General features: G+C 46.2%; 2 protein-coding genes across 2 annotated transcripts in view; one reads left to right on the top strand and one right to left on the bottom strand.

Moving 5' to 3' along the window:
• Positions 1–254: 254 nt before the first annotated feature.
• zbtb21 (zinc finger and BTB domain containing 21) lies at positions 255–8,292 on the bottom strand. Its single transcript, XM_015960160.3, has 2 exons — positions 8,157–8,292; positions 255–4,373 (listed from the first exon to the last, which is right to left on the bottom strand). The coding sequence occupies exon 2, from the start codon at positions 4,369–4,371 to the stop codon at positions 1,372–1,374; it is 3,000 nt and encodes a 999-aa protein (XP_015815646.1). The 5' UTR covers positions 4,372–4,373; positions 8,157–8,292; the 3' UTR covers positions 255–1,371.
• A 509-nt stretch (positions 8,293–8,801) lies between these two features.
• umodl1 (uromodulin-like 1) overlaps positions 8,802–17,693 on the top strand; it is a 30,701-nt gene continuing 21,809 nt past the window's right edge. Inside the window, exons 1-5 of the mRNA XM_070555654.1 lie at positions 8,802–10,113; positions 10,336–10,391; positions 10,519–10,546; positions 10,629–10,739; positions 11,044–12,850. Of these exons, the coding sequence (XP_070411755.1) occupies positions 12,784–12,850 (67 nt within the window). The 5' untranslated portion in view covers positions 8,802–10,113; positions 10,336–10,391; positions 10,519–10,546; positions 10,629–10,739; positions 11,044–12,783. The remainder of the gene's footprint in view (positions 10,114–10,335; positions 10,392–10,518; positions 10,547–10,628; positions 10,740–11,043; positions 12,851–17,693) is intronic.

Raw genomic sequence — 17,693 nt, 5'->3', positions numbered from 1 at the left:
GCCTCTCTTCTTATTTTTGGTCTTATGGCACTTGGCAAACAATTTGGTGCATTACCGCCACCAACTGGATTGGAGTGGAATGACTACCAATCACTTCCTGTTTGTGCATCGCCGTCTTAATAACCCTCTTATGACCATAATTATAACAGGGCCGCCTGGTATTTTTTTCATCTTATGGCTGTAAAATTGTAATAAAAAGTGCAAAGTGAAATCAGCTGAAACACGTGAACACAAATGAATCAAAGACCACCGGCTTGAGGCTGTTACACTTTATTACTGAAGTGTGGCACAAAATAAGTGTAGAAAACTCCAACACAAAACTCAGAAAGCAACATTAATACAACCAACGCCAATACAAATATCCATTATTGCAGTAAGAGCACAGAAGAGTAAAAAGATCCAACGGGTACAAAAGTGGAGCGTACAAACACGAGTCTGTGGAAGGTGTCCTCACTAGAAGTTAAGAGCACTATTAGCAACACCATCTGTTCACTACACAGCCCCGTGCTCTGTGTGGGGTAAAGGTGGACTGGAGCACTCGGACTCTCCCCAGCCTAACAGGCACAACACTTACAGGTTACCCCACCAAGCCAAAAGCAGGAGTGTGTATATATCTATATCTATATATATATATATGTACACACACACACACACACACACTTGTACAAAAATACTATCACCTAACTGTGATGAAACCACTGCAATACTATCAAACACCACCTCTGTAATAAATCTCCAGAAAGCAGGAGTACCATTTTATTTGCCTGTCTTTCACCCTGAAATGCCTGAGTCAGCGGTCTTCTTGTGCTTTCACGTAAATCATAGAAAAAGGTTGCTTAAGGCGATCGAAGCAGGATAAATTCAGCAGCCCGTGGTCGTGTGTAGGTGGTGCCGAACACCATTAGATACCAGGAAACGCTCCCAGATCCATCAGCTGGTTCTACACAGCTCACGTCTACTGGAAGCTTTTTATGGGGTTAAAAACAGCTCTCTCTCTCTTTTGGCAGACACCTTTTGGTTTATCGAACTTATCCACACCGCAGCAGATTTAATCAGGCTGAGAAAGTATCTGTCGGCTTATTTTAAATTCTGTGGAGAACAGCTGATGGGAATGCCGAGCATCCCGGATATTTGACCCCCGTTATGTAAACGAGGCTTTGCTTCTGTCCTATCAGAGACAAGCGTAATAACAAAGTGCATAAAGATGAACCCTGACCCTACAGAGGTAAACACCAACAGATTCTCACATCACTTCTGGACGAGGAGCCGGCTTCACACGATCTGAAAGAGGACTATAGCACTTGATTGCACATTCATGTTTACATCTGTAACAAACATGGCCGCTTCAGTGGCGGGCAGAGTGCGGTACATTCAGATGTGGCTGTGGCTCTGCTCGTGGCTCCACAGGCTGAAGGCCGTCTTGAAGGTTCTGTGACAGAGTTTACACATGTACTGCCTCTTAAAGGTCAGGGCGGACAGCGACGGAGCGTGGTAGAAGAGCGTGTCGGACTCCGGAGGTCCAGCGGGGTTCTCCAGGCTGTTGGATTTGGATGGGGAACCGTGGCTGCCTGGCTCAGCCTCGGGTCTCGCTGTTGTGCTGGGCAAGGAGCTGCAGGGTTCTGGGCTGCTGGACTCCTCTGTGACCACAGCTGCCACTGGTGCCGCCTGTACGGGGAGGTGCTCGGAGGTTTTAGGAGTCAGAGGTGGGGAGGGAGACGCAGACGGTGGGTGCCTGTCCATTTCTTTGGCTCCAGGTTCGTTTGAAGTGGACATGTGAGACTGGAAGTGGCTCCAAAGGCGGAAGTTGGTCCTGAAGGCTTTGTTGCAGATGTGACAGATGAAGGGCTTTATGAGGCACAGTAGCTCCTGGTGGCGCTCTAGGTCTTTACGAGAGCTGAAGAGGTTCCCACACTTCTCACAGGGCCACACGCCGGGTTCTTCCAGCCCGGCTTTTGCAGCCTCCGTGTTGTCCCTCTCACTCACTGCTTCCTCAAAAGGCTCCTCCTTCACCACCAGGTTCCCTTGGTGGCCCATGCTCAGATCCTCAGGAGCGTAGGACAAGGAGTCCTCCGAGTCATACATGGGTGGACCTGAGGAGTCACTGTAAGTCATGTTTTGTCCGAACCGCCCACCTGAAGCGGGGTCGTTGCTGTAAGGCTCCTCCCGGAGGAACTTGGGCTTTTCTTTGTTGCTCTCCTGTAGCTTGGGCTGAATCTGGTTTTTACTAGTCATCATGTTCTGGTTGTGGACCTCCACCTGGTGGCGCCATATGCTGAAGGAGGATTTGAAGGTGCGCATGCATTCCAGACATGTCAGTTTCTTGTACTTGCAGTGAGCCTCGTGATCCTTCTTGACACCCGGACTGGAGAAACGGAGACCACAGTAAGGACACACGGTGGCATGCCTGCAGCCCCTCTCGTGGTCCCCCTGCTCCAGCGGCGACGACAGTCTGACGTTGCAGAGCCTGCAGGTGTAGACACCTGTGTCCGTGTTCTGCTGAATGATCTCATCCCGCTCCGGGTAGAGCGCGCCTTCCCGCTCCACATCCCGCTCGTTCCTGTCAGCTGGATGGGTCCGTAAATGCTGCCTGTACTGAGACTGGAACAGAAAAACTTTGCCACAATAAGGACAAATGAAGTTAGACCTGGCTCTCTTTTTAGCAAGTGGAGGCTGCAGACTCTGCTTGTTCCTCTTCAGCTTCCAGAGCAACGCTTTTTTTATTTCCCTCTCTCTCACGATGTCGATCAGCTTCTTCTGAAACTTCTCATCCAGCACTGACGAGGTGGAGGACGATGCCGGGTTCTGAACCACACCATGCTGGGTCTGACAGTGAGTCCACACTTTGAAGTTGGTATGGAAGCGCTTATGGCAGATGTCGCACGCGTACGGCTTCTCGGGGTTGTGATACATGTTTACGTGACGATGTAATCCGGTGCTGGACCGGAAAACCTTTAAACAGTTCCAGCATTTGTACACCTTGTTGGCAGGAGGTTCCCCGTTGCTCTGATCGGGGGCGTGCTGGGGTGCAGGCTCGGACACGTTAGCATCAAGTGAAACAGCGTCTTCTTTAAAGAACTTGCTCTTCTTGAACGGGTACCTCCTGTTGTCGGCCCATTCTTTCCGTTTTCCCAGTGGACTAAAGTCGGCCCTGGAGCCTTGGCAGAAATTATTCTGCAGGTTTTTCAGACTGACCGGCAAAGTGTCTCCCACTGTGATCCGAATAATGTCCATGGGGTCAGCGAGTGGACTGCTGGGCTCAGCCTTCACACTGAGATCCTCTACCTGAGTTTCTTTATCAAACCTGCCGGGGGGCTTGGACCTGAGAACCAGAGAGGACGCTCTGCTTGAGCTGCCATTGTGGGAGAAGGTTTCTGATCCAGAAGCCTTGGAGGCCATTTTGACGACCGACTGCTCTCGGTTTTGAAGATCCTTCAGCTCCAGCGTGGGAGAGAAAACTGGAACGGGGCTGTCCATGGATAAGGATCTCCGTAAGAGGCTTTTGATGAGCGGGCCGCTCCTGTCGGGGGTCTGGCTCAGCTCAGCGGACTGGGCCTGAGGGGGGACTCTATTATGATAGTGGAGCTCCAGCTCATCGTTGTCCTCCTTCATGCCAATACCGGACAGCGGCTGTACGTGCTGACCCTCAGCATCGCTAAAAGACACGGAGGATGTCAGCTGTGGCCTGACGGATGAAATGTGTGAGGAGTTTTCCTTTAATATGGAGGCATACGGATAGCTGGACTTCCTCTCTGACAGGCGGCTCATTTCTGAACACTTCCTGCCGGACTCGTTTGATTTGTGTTCTGGTGGAGGCAGAGCTGCCTCTCGAGTGAAGGGAGATGACGACGATGATGATCTCTCCAAAGTTTTTCCCTGATAATTTGAGAAGTAGAGAGGGACTGAGTTGTTCTGGACCCGACACACAATGACGCTCCTTGTTTGGGCGTCGTTCTCGTCCCCCTCTGAGAATGAGAGCCTTTTTCTGGACACGCAGTAGGAAGCATGCGGCCTTGTTGACACGATGTTGGTGAGGAAGGGAATTCCAAGGCTGTATCCCAGCTCCTGGATGGCTGCCAGGCTGCCTTTGTCCACAAACAGACAGGAGGAGTAGATGTAGTTGAGAACAATCTCAAAGGCGTCGGGCTCACAGAAGTCCAGGTTTACCACTTCCGGCGACTCGGCGTCCGTCCGTGAGAAAAGAGTTTGGAAGTACTCACTGCTGGCAGCGAGAACGCTCTTATGGGCCCGGTACCTTTGGTCGGCCACCACTAGAACCACGTCACACATGTGGCCCTGCAGCCGCTGCTCGTTGAGGACCCCCAGCACAGAGAGGGCGTGGGGCGGGTTACTGTAGTGCACCAGGCTCTCCATGGCTGAAAGAGAAGACAAGATGAATAAGCCTACAGAGACGGAAACGAAGCTTCAAATGTTTCAAATATCAGGAAACAGTTTTTGTTTGTTCAACTCTGACCTTTTCTATTAACAACTCCTTAAAAAGACCTGGTCCTGCCGAATAAACAACCCCACGACTGAGCCTAACCCTAGTCTCAGGTGGTAAAGGGAGGGAAGTAGAAGCGACATCATCACACATCTCTGAGTTTAGGAAGGGTATGAAGCACTTTCAGTGTTTTGTTTTAGATAGTGATCGCTAATGATGACATGCTTGATCTTAAATCTGACCAGATAAAATCAGAGGGAGGTCAGAATCAAGACAATAATCACAATGATCCTCCTAATCAGAGGTGGGAAGCTGGAAAGTCTGATTATTATGCAATTGGTGAATGCAGCATTACCATTTATTATGTTATAATCCTTTAATTTACCAGATAAAATCTCAGTGAGATGTTTAATCTCATTCCAAGAGGGACCTGGTCCAAGGAAGCAGCACAAAAATTACCAAGAATTTTACACAGACACAAAACTAAACTAAACACCACATCCAGGAGATAAAAAGTTAACAAGTACAACATTTCAAGTTCATCAGATTCAGTGAGTAAGGCAGCTACATCCTCCCAGAGCCATTTTCACGGTCCTTCAAAAGTGAAATGATGTTTGACATTTTCATTTCCTCATTTAGGTTTTTGCAAGAAGAGCGAGCGGCATAATGAAAACCTCTTTTACCCAATCAGGTTTCAGGTCTGGGGAGCGACAGTTGGGAGGACAAGCCATGATGGTTTGGACCATTTTGCAAATACACACACCGAGTTAGGCCCAGGACAGACTTGTGGACACAGGACGTCCAGTGAGTGACTCTGCGAGCACACGGAGAGGGTAGAGAGGCAGCAGTGTACAGAGAGCGATGATGAACACGATGATCCAAGCCAGTAATGAAACGTTTGGTACACTGGAACCAGTTTTTTCAGCCATTTATCAGCTGCATTCATATCAGCACGATCTAGTAAAGGTAGAAAAGTTCCGGTGAGTAAGTGCTTCAGAGAAAAACATTATTTATTTCTGTAAAAGAAACCTAGTTTAAGTTTTAGTTTCTTAACGAGATTTTCCAAGTGAAACTGAAAAGAGGTTCTGATCGATCACGACCCCCCAGTGTTTATAGGATGTAACCATTTCAAGAGGAACCCCATGAATTTAGGTAATCTTTGGAAGATTGGGTGTGATTTTTTTTACCATTTGAAAATAACACGAATTTGGATTTTTCAGCATTTAGTACCAGTGTTAGTGTGTGCTCTGTCCTCGATCCCCAGTGAGTCATGGTGGATGGCTGCTTATACTGAGCCAGGATGCTCTGGAGGTTTCTTCCTGTTAAAAGGGAGTTTTCCTCTCCACTATCGCTGCATGCTTGCTTAGTATGAGGATTGCTGTAAAGACTCGGACACTAGTCAGTGACTCGATGCTACCTGCTGGGTTCCTTATATAGGACACTTTTTACTGATTGGCTTAATGAACGGACCTGTACTGGAATGTTTACTGTGTGAAGGTCCTTGAGACGACTCTTGTCCTGATTTGGCGCTTTATAAATAAACTTGAACTGAACTGAATGTGGGCTACAGAAGTCCGTCTTTTCAGCTGCACAAAACGCCCTCAGGCACGGAGACAGAGGCGTTGTTTCTCTTGTCTGGAAACCCGTGGACTCGATGTCCAGACAGGCTGGAGTTGGTACAGCCTTCACACACTAGTTTGTCAACATGAACACAATCCAACACTAGTAAACACACACACACTGACTGGATCACATGACCTCTCTACCCTAAAACTAGCCACTCTCCACACTGAGCTGAGGCAGCCTAGCTTCTAACTCCCTTTGGTTCACTTAGAAACTAGAGAAAGGAACTTTTTACTAGAAAACTCTGCTGTTATGTGCTTTAAAACCAAATTTCCACAATAAGCCTTTCTAATAGTATTTTTGGACAACATTTTAAATGAATTAGGAAACAAATGTAACATGCTATTTACTATTTAAGTTGCCAAAATGAAATAAACTTCCTAAAAACCCCAAACCGCACTGTCTGAATGTTTGCATGAGTCCGTGACACGTCTCTGATCTGCAGACCGGACGTCTTCAGCAGTTTTTTTTATAAACGAGCGACAACCTAAGATCCTTTATTATTATTGTAGCGTCTGTGCTGAGCTAAAACACCAGACAGAAGGACCAGTGGTTAATGAGACCAACAACCAGCATCTCACTGCAGCTCCTGTTTAACCTTCACAACCACCCGTCTCTTAAAGCGACAGTAACATTAGTCCAATAACGCCTACAGACCATTACTATGTTTATTATTACATTCATGTGTTTTCTGGTGTTTCACAATAACTCCTAATATTTATTTAATGACCTGAAATAGTTTTCTGAACAATTCTGTAGGTCTAATTTGAGCGGAGGGGCTGTGTAAACCTGGCGGTAGAAAACCCGGCGGGCCATAAACAAGTTTACCTTTGCAAAGCAAGAACCTGCTCTAGTTCACTAGGCTACACCTGGTGGCTCTTTTTTCTAGCTATTTAACAAATTATGGTCACAATAAAACATGTGTGACATATACAGGTCAGGGGTCACTAAAACTCACTGGTAAATAGATACAAAAGTCCACGAGGACGAGAACAACATCTTTTTATGAAGCACCTCTGGATAAAAACCAAGTTTCTTCACAAGAATGTTAAAAATAAGAGATGTTTGATTAGCTTTAAAGGTTTTTATGGTGTGATTTATAAATAATGAGTTGAACCTTGATTTGGAGAAAACCGTGAATGGAAGTGAAATCGCAATTTCTCCTAGAAAAATCGCAATTCAATTTTTTCCTAAAACGGTTCCTCAGCCCTAGCACACAGAATAGGTCCAGAGCTGAGAAGGAGCCAGAACCTCTCCACGAGTCACAGACTAGAGCTCAGCTGGCTCTACAAGCTGCTGGTTACTGCAGCTCCAACTCCAGGTCGCTGGAAGTTAGGTCTCCAAGAAAAGTAAAGTTAAGCTGCAGTACTGAAGAACACTAGAGATGTTCCTCTGGTGGCTGAAGTCCGGTAGGTTAAAGCCAGCATCAGCAGGTTTGTGGGGTGACTCCAACAGGAATGTCTGGACACAGGAGGTCAGGTGGCCATAACCATCAGGTTACGATCCACCCACATATCATTTCCCAATGATGGTGCTGGAGGGCCTCCACCTGCTCCAACACACCTGCTGGGGCTCAGATGAGCCGCTGTGAAGCAGGTGTGTTGGAGCAGCTGGAACAGAGACCCTCCAGGACCTACAACGACATGACCTTTAACCTCCTGCGGGTTCTACTTCCCTCCACGAGGGTTCCTCTGACCGGTGAAGATTCATCATGAGTGAAGAAGCAGACGTGGCCAATAGCTGCTCGAGTCTGAGCCGAGCAGGAGGCGTGACTCGGTTCCTGCAGTTAGAACTTGTTCAGCAGAACCGGGCGGTCCTCCAGGAGCCGCGCTAACCGTTCATCACACCGGAGAGGAAAAGTTGAGAAACCCAGAGCGAAACCCTGCCGCCGTGAGCGGATTTAACCCCAGAGGTCGGCGGGAGTCCCGCGCTTTATCCGCTAAAAGCGGCTCAACCCCGCCTGCCTAACAGGCTCCAGCCGGTCGGCTTTTACCCCTTTCGAGTTACGTCAGCGCGGAAAAGGAAACGGCAGCTCCGGTAGACGAGACGCGGGCTTCCCCGCTAAGGTCGGCGGGCCCGGTCCGTCCGAACTCACCCGTTCCGTCGACAGGTGTCTGGTCTTCACGCAGCCCGGACTTTCTTCACTGTTGTCGAGGTTGCTGCGTGCTAGTCGTGATCCCATCCATCTTGAATTTGACGTCATCCCACACCAGGGATGAAGTCATCGCAAAGACCGCTCGTCACGTGCACTACGCGTTGATTGGCCGTTTAAGGAGCAGGAGGTGGGGCTAACTGAGGGGGTTAATTTAAAGAGACAAACCTTATTTTTTTATTTCAGTACGTTGTTGTTGTTGTTGTTGTTGTGTGTGTGTGTGAGCGCGCGCGCGCGTGTTTCTGCGCATGGTGGTGTGTGCAGTTCCATGTGTGTGTGTGTGTGTGCGTGACAAGGTAACTGTACACACACCTACAGTATTTCCAGAGCTTGAAGTCTAAAAGTGCCAATGCTCCTTTTGAAAATGTTACGTGTGTGTGGGGGGTCTGTGTGTGTGGGGGGGGGGGGGGGGGGGGGGGGGGCTATATCATTATCCGTCAACCTATCTATAGTAAACAGCAGAGTAATATTTGTTTTGGTCTCACTGGGAAATTAAAAAATATATAAGGACAGAACTTATTTTATGATTATATAGCTCCCCTCTCTCTCTCGCCCCCCCCCCCCCCACCTCGCCCCCCCCCCCCCCCCAAGCTTGACAGACACATGGACTTAGGCCACAGGTATAGATAGATGCTTTCCAATAGTAGTAATCATAAATAACTATTGATAACATGGACTAAGAGGCTATATAAACCAGAGATATTATAACACAGAGGTGAAGTTTTATGCCTTTAACAAGACATTTCATACGTGATAACCAGGGCTGCTGTAAATGGGAACCTCCCGTCCGCAGCAAGACAGAATTATCCTCTCTTCAGTCTCGTGATCAGCAGCAGCTGGGATGCTTTTGCCCACAAAGCCAGTTAACGCTGGAGCTCAGCTTAAGATTAGCTTTGCCCTCACATGGTGCATTATGGTCATAGAGCATTTTGATTACCTTTCAGGTGAAAAGGATGAAGTGACGAGGAAGTGAAAGGCTTCACCATCAAAAATGTTTATTTATGACTTACCTAAAACAAATTCGTTATAATTTTACTGTAGATGTTTGCAGAAATAGAGCTACGAAGGGTGATGTGATTGCCCTTCAGACTCACCTAGCTTTCTCCTTAGGCAGCGCTATTCCGCTTCGGGTAGACCCAGTTGCTAGAGAGCTAGCGTTCATCATCAACTTACAGATTGTGTCCCCAGGGGACATCTACAGCCTGAAGGACATGGTCAATGATGGTAACTGGGTGGATGACACTCACGTCAAATTGCATACGCCGCCTGTCATCGCATTCCAGGACAAAACGGCGGAGGTCCGTCTAGTCCTCCGATGCCTGTGGTGTGTGTGTGTGTATGTGTGTGTGTGTGTGTGTGTATGTGTATATAATTCTTGTCTAAACATAATGTACAGGGCCAGAGACCTTGGCGGTTTGATCCTGAGTTGATAAATGAGGTTGAGGTTTACTGGATAGATATAGTCGGATGCATTAGTTCCAGAGCCAGTTTCCTTGAAAGGGGTTTGACCTTCTACCACACTGTAAAACCTAGCAGCATAACTTATTAAACAAAGTGAGTTCAAATAACTTATTTCTCTGAAAAAGTTGCAGTAACTGACTTCTATGAGGTTCATCTTAGTCAAAAGTGACAAACTTAATTACTAACTCTGAAATGAAGGTCATGAACTCAAATCTGCAGTGTTCCAAATATCAGAATTCTGTTAGAGATGCTTATTTAATCTTGGCTGATGTCCATAAACTCATTTTAAGTCAGTTAGAAGAGTAGGCCCTACTGAATTGGGTACCTGCCATGAGGTGCCCAGCCTGAGGAACCATTTTCTTTCTGCTCTGAATGGAGAGGAGCCAGAAGTCATCATAGTTGATGGAAAAAGACGACTGACCACCATTTTTAATTGAAGGTAAGAATGTTGTTTCAATAGTTATGTTACATTTAGTTGTGTCCGTGTTTCAGTTCCTGAGTAAATTCACAAACTGTGGCGAGCTTAAAGATGTCTAACGTTTAATGTGCTGTGTGACCTACGGTCCATCTGCAAAACAACAGCAGGCGACAAAAAGCTTTATGGTTGAAATGTTTTTATTCATCAAAATGATTTTGAATGTTGTTAAAATGTTATTCAAAGAGTCGTTTGGCCTAAAGTTGGCGATGCAGTACAAGACGATCTCTGACAATGAAGACGTGAGTTTTACTACGTTATGTTATAGACATAGTGCTTTTGTTTAAAATAACGACATCATTCTATTATAGACAAATGTAAGCATCTATTTGGAATGAGTTAATAAATGTCCATCATCTCCACCTAAAGGGTGGGGCTTTGCACAGATAAACATAAGGTGAGCTACAGAAACTCGGAGTACTACGATACTAAACAGTGTGTGGTTGATTTGTCGCATTTTACAATGATTTATTTTTCAGAAGAGTTTCTAAGCCAAGAGCTGACCACGGCCCAGACCATGAAGCACCACTGAGGTCCTTCCTACCAACAAGGATGTTGAACTTTGGTTTAGCAGTGACTGGGAGACCAGGGTACATTTCCATGTGCTTATAATGTTTGCAATTACTGTTTATCTTCCCTTCATATTTCAGATTTAATGGATATCAGTTTGCATTCTCTGCATTACAAGACTCTTTCAGAAATGATGCTTGTCTCGCGCTTCACCTGCTTTCTTAGATATGGATTCAACAGTCTTTTAAAAAGCTGCTGGTTAACAGTCTGGTCAAAAATAACAACTTTGATCAAAGTTATGAAACTAAAGTAGAAACACTAAAGCTTTACTTGGTTTCTTCCAATGTGGTGTCTAATGTAAATGTTTGGTTTTTACCCACGCAGCTCTACACGGATCTCCATGGGATCACAAACCCAAACCTGCAACACTCCTCCTGTTCTTACTGGACCTGCAGTCACCTCAACATGTGACGCTGCGCAACAGGAGCAGGACTGGAACTTCAGGCGAGAAGATGAAATAACTCATGAAGACTTTTGAAAAACATGACGCGTGTGACCAAGCCTCAATACATGACGATTCGGCATGCCCCAGCGCGTCAGGAGACGACGATCAGGGGCAATCAGCTGACGCAGCGTCCCAGAGCGTTGGTATCCGACGCTGGTGGTGAGACGGACATTAGAACTACTTGTGAACTACATAACCTTCCCCTCACCCCAATCCTAACCTTAAGGCCACAGTTTATGGACCTTAAGGTTAGGATAGGATGAGGGGAAGGTTAAATTGTTGAATAATGTCCGTGTGACCGCCCGCGTCAAACAGTGACGCCAGCGGAGCCACGTGACCCAGCGTGTCCCTGATCGTCGTCTCCTGACGCGCTGGGGCGTCCTGAATCGTCATATATTGAGGTTTGGTCACACGCGTCATATTTTGACACCTTGGGTGTGAGAATGTGTTGTTGGGATGCCTCCTGGGCACCTCCCTGATGAGGTATTGCGTGCACGTTCAACCGCGAGGAGACGTAAATGAAGACCCAGGACACGCTGGAGAGACTGTGTCTCTTGGCTGACCAGGGAATGCCGGGAATCCCCCGGAAGAGCTGGTCCAAGTGGCTGGGGAGAGGGAAGTCTGGGCCTCCCTGCTCAGGCTGCTGCCCCCACGACCCAACCCCGGATAAGCAGCGGAAAATGGATGGATGGATTTTTCAATTTGCAATAATTATCAATACAAACTAAATCTTTTCTTAAATCCCAGAATCAGTGAGAGGCCATGTTTGGCAATCCATGCTTGTACATGCCCCCCAATCCCTGTGAAACTAATTATGTCTCTGGATTTAGAGGAGCCATTAAAGCTCAGGTGTGTGTGTGTGTGTGTGTGTGTGTGTGTGTGTGTGTGTGTGTGTGTGTGTGTGTGTGTGTGTGTTAGGGTCAGGTGCAGCAGCATCACGCTCAGTGATTATTGCTTAATCACCTAAATAGCCAAAGTTTCCTCAGGCTCATTTTCACACCTGGTTACTGGTGTGAATAATTGTAAAAAGACACGAGTGAGGAGGCCTACACACAGAGAACCGGTATTATTTACAACAAACGGGAACATTTCTATATCTAGAGTGGATGTATTCAGCAGCATTCTGCTCATCCTCATGTCTAATGAGGACTCGGAGGTGCAGGTAAACGGCCTATTCACAGGACTTCACGGGTGGCTCAGTGGGCTGTTAATGGCAGCAGCATAGAAAGCTCTGCCATGGTTACCTGTGGAAACCATGTCATTAGACTCCTCCTGTCCCAACTGGCTCTGTCACACAGCGACTAACCGGATCACGTTTTCATTTTAAAAATAAAATCATAGCTTGGCCTGAGTTCCTGAATGAAGTTCATGTGAATCAGTTCTTCTCTGCACTTTATTGTGAAAATCACAATTTCCTAAATGTGCTTTTGTTGAAAATATGAATGTGATTTGAATGCCTGTGTTTAACACTGCTTAGCCAGCTGTCCTCTGGGCCTTGGTGCTGCAATCAGGGGTGGAGAAAGCAGAGCCACTGAGGATTTGGTCTCTGAACACATCAGAACAGTGAACAAGCATCTTGTTAAATCTTGTTACTTTGTTATTGTAAACTGTTAATAAAAATGAGTTGGATCTTCTTCTTCTGGGCAGGTGGAGCCCTGCTGGCTCTCTGCTGGGGACAAAACCAAGGTAGGCCTCTGACACAGGTGACGATCCTTCCCTGGTTTAACGGGACTGGAACTAAACATTCTCTTATTTCATAGTTCAAACTTTCTTTGTGGTGCTACAAATATCTCTCTGCTAATACATGGCCTGTAACATGTTATTTCCTCTGAATGAAGCTGCAAACAGAAGTGTTGATTTTGCTGCCAAGCCAGGGTCCTGTTTAAGTGCAGATGGACCGTCTCCCAGATCCGAAGGATGTGAGTCTGATTTAGACTGTCCAGGCTGGCAGAAGTGCTGCCAGAGATCTGGTCGCTTTCTCTGCAGTCATCCTACAAGTTAGTACCATTGTACTGTTACTAGCCCGTACAGCTGTCGGAGAGCGTGTTTTCATGTCACTGTGGAATTGATGCCAAATGTGCTGAGTATTCAGGATAAAATGCAAAACCAGTGAGTCAGTCGACTCAGTAATGTCAGTTACACAACACAGCTACTATAAATACATCTTAGCCAACTGTAAGTGTGCTGTCACACTGATGCTAGCTAACCCACGAAGGCCCACGGATACCAACAGGGCTGCTGCTGTTTTACTGCTCCCTGCTAAAACTTGGTGAGTCTGCGTGTCTCTGGTCTAAGGTTGACCTCATTAGGACAACGATCTGGTTGTACCTGGTCTTTCAATGAGAGAAACGACCCCAGACGAGCAGTTACAGTGAAACTTGATTTTTGTGCAGCTTGGCTCAAACTGCAGAAGCACTGTGTGAAAAACGAAGTGCATCTCAGGCACAACCTGCCTTGAGAGGAAAAACTTGATGATTGGATGTGTTTGTGGTGATATGTTGGGTTTGGCTTTCACCCAAGCCCCCACAATGCAGCTCTAAAATTGAGGCAAACCCAGAAAAGAAATAAATTGCAGTTCCACCCTCTTCCGCTGGGGGCTGGTGTCAGAAGCGAGCAAATCCTCATTGACTCCCATGTTAAAAATACCAATTTCACAGCAGAAATAAACATGTTTACAGCCTGGTACCAGAACATGTTTTTGGTTTAAATTATCTAGTTTACATTCATGACAACTCTGAGGGGGGGTGAATTTTTTACTCACTCTTCTGTTTAAGTTTATTAAAAGCCTAAAATTCTGTATAATTAATGAGCATCAGACCCACGTGACCGCAGAGCTAGCTCCGTGGAAAGGCCTCAGTAGAGCCTCGGTCTGGCTTGGAAACTACTCCGGGATTTTTAGTCTCTGTGTTTGTGTATTCCTTTTTGGATATTATTTGTGCAATTGTTGGACAAAATTACTTCCTGTGGCATTAATTGCACTAATAGAGCGTCCAAGGAGTCTCCACTTCATTTTTTTTCGGTAAGTAAAATTATATTTATGTATTTTAGGTCACTGCCAAGCTGAGCTTATATTTTAATATGTACTGTTTAACCATGAAATTTAAATGTAATAGGGTAAAACCCAGTGCATTTAACACAATGCTGCACTTTAGAAAATAGGTTGAAATATAACATGTTAGTGGAGCTTGGTTCCGACTATCGGCTTGTGGAGCTCTCGGGAGACCTCTGTTTTTCACCCGGTTCTCCCCTCCCCGCAGCTCGGCGCATCTCTGTCTGATCGCGGCTTCTGTTTGATGCGCGGGCTGCCGGCTTGTGGAGCACTGGGATGGAAACCTTTCCACCCGGTTCTCCCCAGCGGCAGCTCTGCGCATCTCAGATCGCAGCGGTGCTTGTCTGCTGTGCGGCTGCCGGCTTGTGAAGGTCTTGGAGACCTCTGTGTTCCATCCGGTTTTACCCAGCGGTCAGCCCAGCATATCTCTGACTCAGAAGCTCTGGTGTTGTGCACAGTGAACTCCGGTTGTAGCTAGGTTGCTATCTCCGTTAGCTTAGCTCCCACCTCCGCGTTAGCTTTGGGTTAGCCAGGGTTAGCTTCAGGTTAGCTTGTAGCTTGTTCGACCGGGTGTCGTCAGTTGATCCCAGCCTTACAGCCCCACCCTCAGCTCCTCCTCTCTTCCCTTTTATGGAATTGTCTGGGCTTGACGGAACCTGTGACATGGTCAAAATGGCGGTGGTGGCCACCTCCCATTTTGGCTTAAAAACTTATTATTGGAGTCTATGGAAACCCATTGTCCATATCTTAATGTCGATGCTTTAATCACATTTTTTTTTCTTTTCCTCTTATTTAAACATATTTTTAACCATTTTTAGAAATCTTTTTTATACTTTTTGTTTTTGTGAAGCTCCTCGTGATTTCTTTCTTGAGTGTATATATATATAAAAGATTGTTTTCTTTCTTTCTTTGTGAGAAATTCTGTTCCCCTGAAATCTGCACCACCGTGTCAGGAGGTCGCACTTCAGGCCATCTTCACACACTATTTTACGGTAAAATGATATCATGTAATAATATCATGCTTGTGATGATTTTTATTTATATTTCCTAAAAACATGAAGTCCTGTGAATTTGGAAATAAAAGTTATTCTGGGAAACATTTCAGGGGTACAGAATTCCTCAGAACACCGCTGGTACATCTGCTGTGCTCTTCAAACAGAAGACCGCAGCTTGTTTGTGCGGTAGCAGTTGCTAGGTGACAGGAGGACGTCCGCCGAAGGGGCGGGACTATTATTTAAGGCTGGACTGTCCAAATCCACAGCTGTTAACATCCGGTCTAACTGGTCACGGGAGAACACGTACTCCGGAGACCTTACGGGAAGCATTGGGTCTGGGAACTCTCCTATTCAAATAACCTCACCCCCTGAGAATTTTAACCGAGCCAATCAGCGCTGAGCAGCATACATCACACACCATAACGCAGAGTTTCTCATAAACAATGAAGATGGCGTCTGGCTGCGGCTCTTCCCTCTGGTCTAAATGACTTGGACACGTCTTTAAAACCACAAGTAGAAGCGATAAAAGCCTTTCTTCTTTTTTTAATTTTATTTTTTATTTAAAAAATAAATAAATAAAAATAAAAGTCTTTCTTCTAAAGAAAGATGTTCGCTCCATCGCCAGACGCCATTTTTGACTACAGCTAAAAAACCACAGCGTCGCGCGGTACAGTCGGCATTTCCATCTTTCTTCTGATTGGTTATTTTGAGCTGCCTAGTCCCGCCCCTCCTGTGCCTCTCTGCCTGTGAGGACAGACTAGTTCTGTGTGCAGACAGAGGACGAGTCTGGCAGGCCAGGCTAGAGCACGAGTACTGATTAGCATGCAACCCCTGATTGTGGACACAGCCAGTGTTTCTTTTATGGAGTCCTGTTTGTTGAACTAAACAACACGATGCATTGTTGTTTATCTGATGGTATCTTCACAACAAAAACATGACAGCAAAAAAACCAAGAGAAATCTTTCTGGACCACTGACACATACATAACAGATGACCAGGAAGTGACAGAGGGAACAGTTTCTATACCTAAAATATTTTTGTTTTGCTTTGTCTTTTGGACCTAATTGGTTTCAGAGTTTGGAATAAAAAAGTTTTTAAATAACATTTAGGATCAGAAAATAAGTTTTGGCTGAAAGAACCCACTGGAATGCAACGGTGAGGGTAAAGACAGGAGCTGCTGTCCAAGGAGAGCCTCACCCGAGTGCTACAAGCAATGGTAACTACAGCGTAAATTACTAAATACTTCTGCTTTTCAGGCAGTAAGACAGATTGTGATTTAAACAAGTGTGTGCCAGGAAAGGATTATTTTTTCCCTAAAAGGTAACTGGAGCTCTGGAGTCTGAAGTTTCCATATTTCACCTGCACTCGTGGTCCGTCTGTCTCTACAGAACTGCCACCTCTCTTCTGATCAGCCTCAGCGCCACTCACCCATTGTACAACGTCACATCAAAGCTGCACCTTCTGCTAAAACACACACCAGAGGTGTCATCTGAAACCGTGGAAGGTGAAGAGACACAAATATTTCCTGTAGTAGCTCTGGTCTCACTGTGGAGATAAAATTGAGTTTGTAGAGAAATTACCTTCTTGTAGAGATGTGAGAATGATTCATGAGGTAGAGAACACAGTGTTCAGGAAAAAATGACTCAGCCGCACCGCAGTTTGCTTCTCCCACCACTTCTGTTTGAGTGACATCTTCTGTGGGATGATTCCTGCAATAGCGGAAAATAACCGAGCTACCACACACACACACACACACACACACACACACACACACACACACACACACACACACATGAAATCTACAGCACAGTTATATCACAATTAATGTGTCTCATAATACAACCACAAACACTGTTGGGTCTTTATTAATGTTACGAACCCAGAGGTTTCTGCTCCCTGCCCTCCACCTGGTGAACTCCTGCTGCAGACCTCAGTTCCTGCAGTCCTGCCATCCAGCACCATAGGCCAGCGGAGTGATGTGGAGCAGCTGCACCAAATCAGCAATCAGCTGCTCCTGAAGCATTTTAAGCCTCCTCACTCTATTATTCAGGGAGACAGTGACAGCGGAGACTAGGGGTTGTATGAACGTCGACTTCACTGCTCTGTAGTGACTTTTTATGCATGTCATCGACTAGTCGCTGTCACGTGATAATGACAGGCAAGATGCAGTCATCGGAAAAGACAGCAGGTGAGGAGCTCCTGCGCGTCAGGAGGCAACGCGCTGTGCCAGAGCGTCGGTACTGACACTCGCCATAAAATGGACATTTAACCAAATTGTGACCTTTACTCTCTTGCAATTTAACCTTCCCCTCACCCCCATCCTAACCTTAACCAGCTTGCGCATGCAAAGCTGATTGTTGATGCGCTCCAGACATCTGCATCCTGAGCACGGCCACAGTAACATCAAATTAGGTGTCGCCGCCTCAAAAACTAATTTAACACGTGATCGTTCATGTCGGCTCATTTCCCTTTATGTTTTCTGTCT

This window comes from Nothobranchius furzeri, chromosome 10 (assembly GCF_043380555.1).
Source record: "Nothobranchius furzeri strain GRZ-AD chromosome 10, NfurGRZ-RIMD1, whole genome shotgun sequence".
Classification (NCBI taxonomy): domain Eukaryota; kingdom Metazoa; phylum Chordata; class Actinopteri; order Cyprinodontiformes; family Nothobranchiidae; genus Nothobranchius; species Nothobranchius furzeri.
Note: the sequence above shows the minus strand (reverse complement) of the source record. Positions and strands in the feature narration are given on the sequence as shown.

Bases quoted from the DNA above. Each gene is read 5' to 3' on its own strand.
- zbtb21 (XM_015960160.3), bottom strand. From the start codon at position 4,371: ATGGAGAGCCTGGTGCACTACAGTAACCCGCCCCACGCCCTCTCTGTG.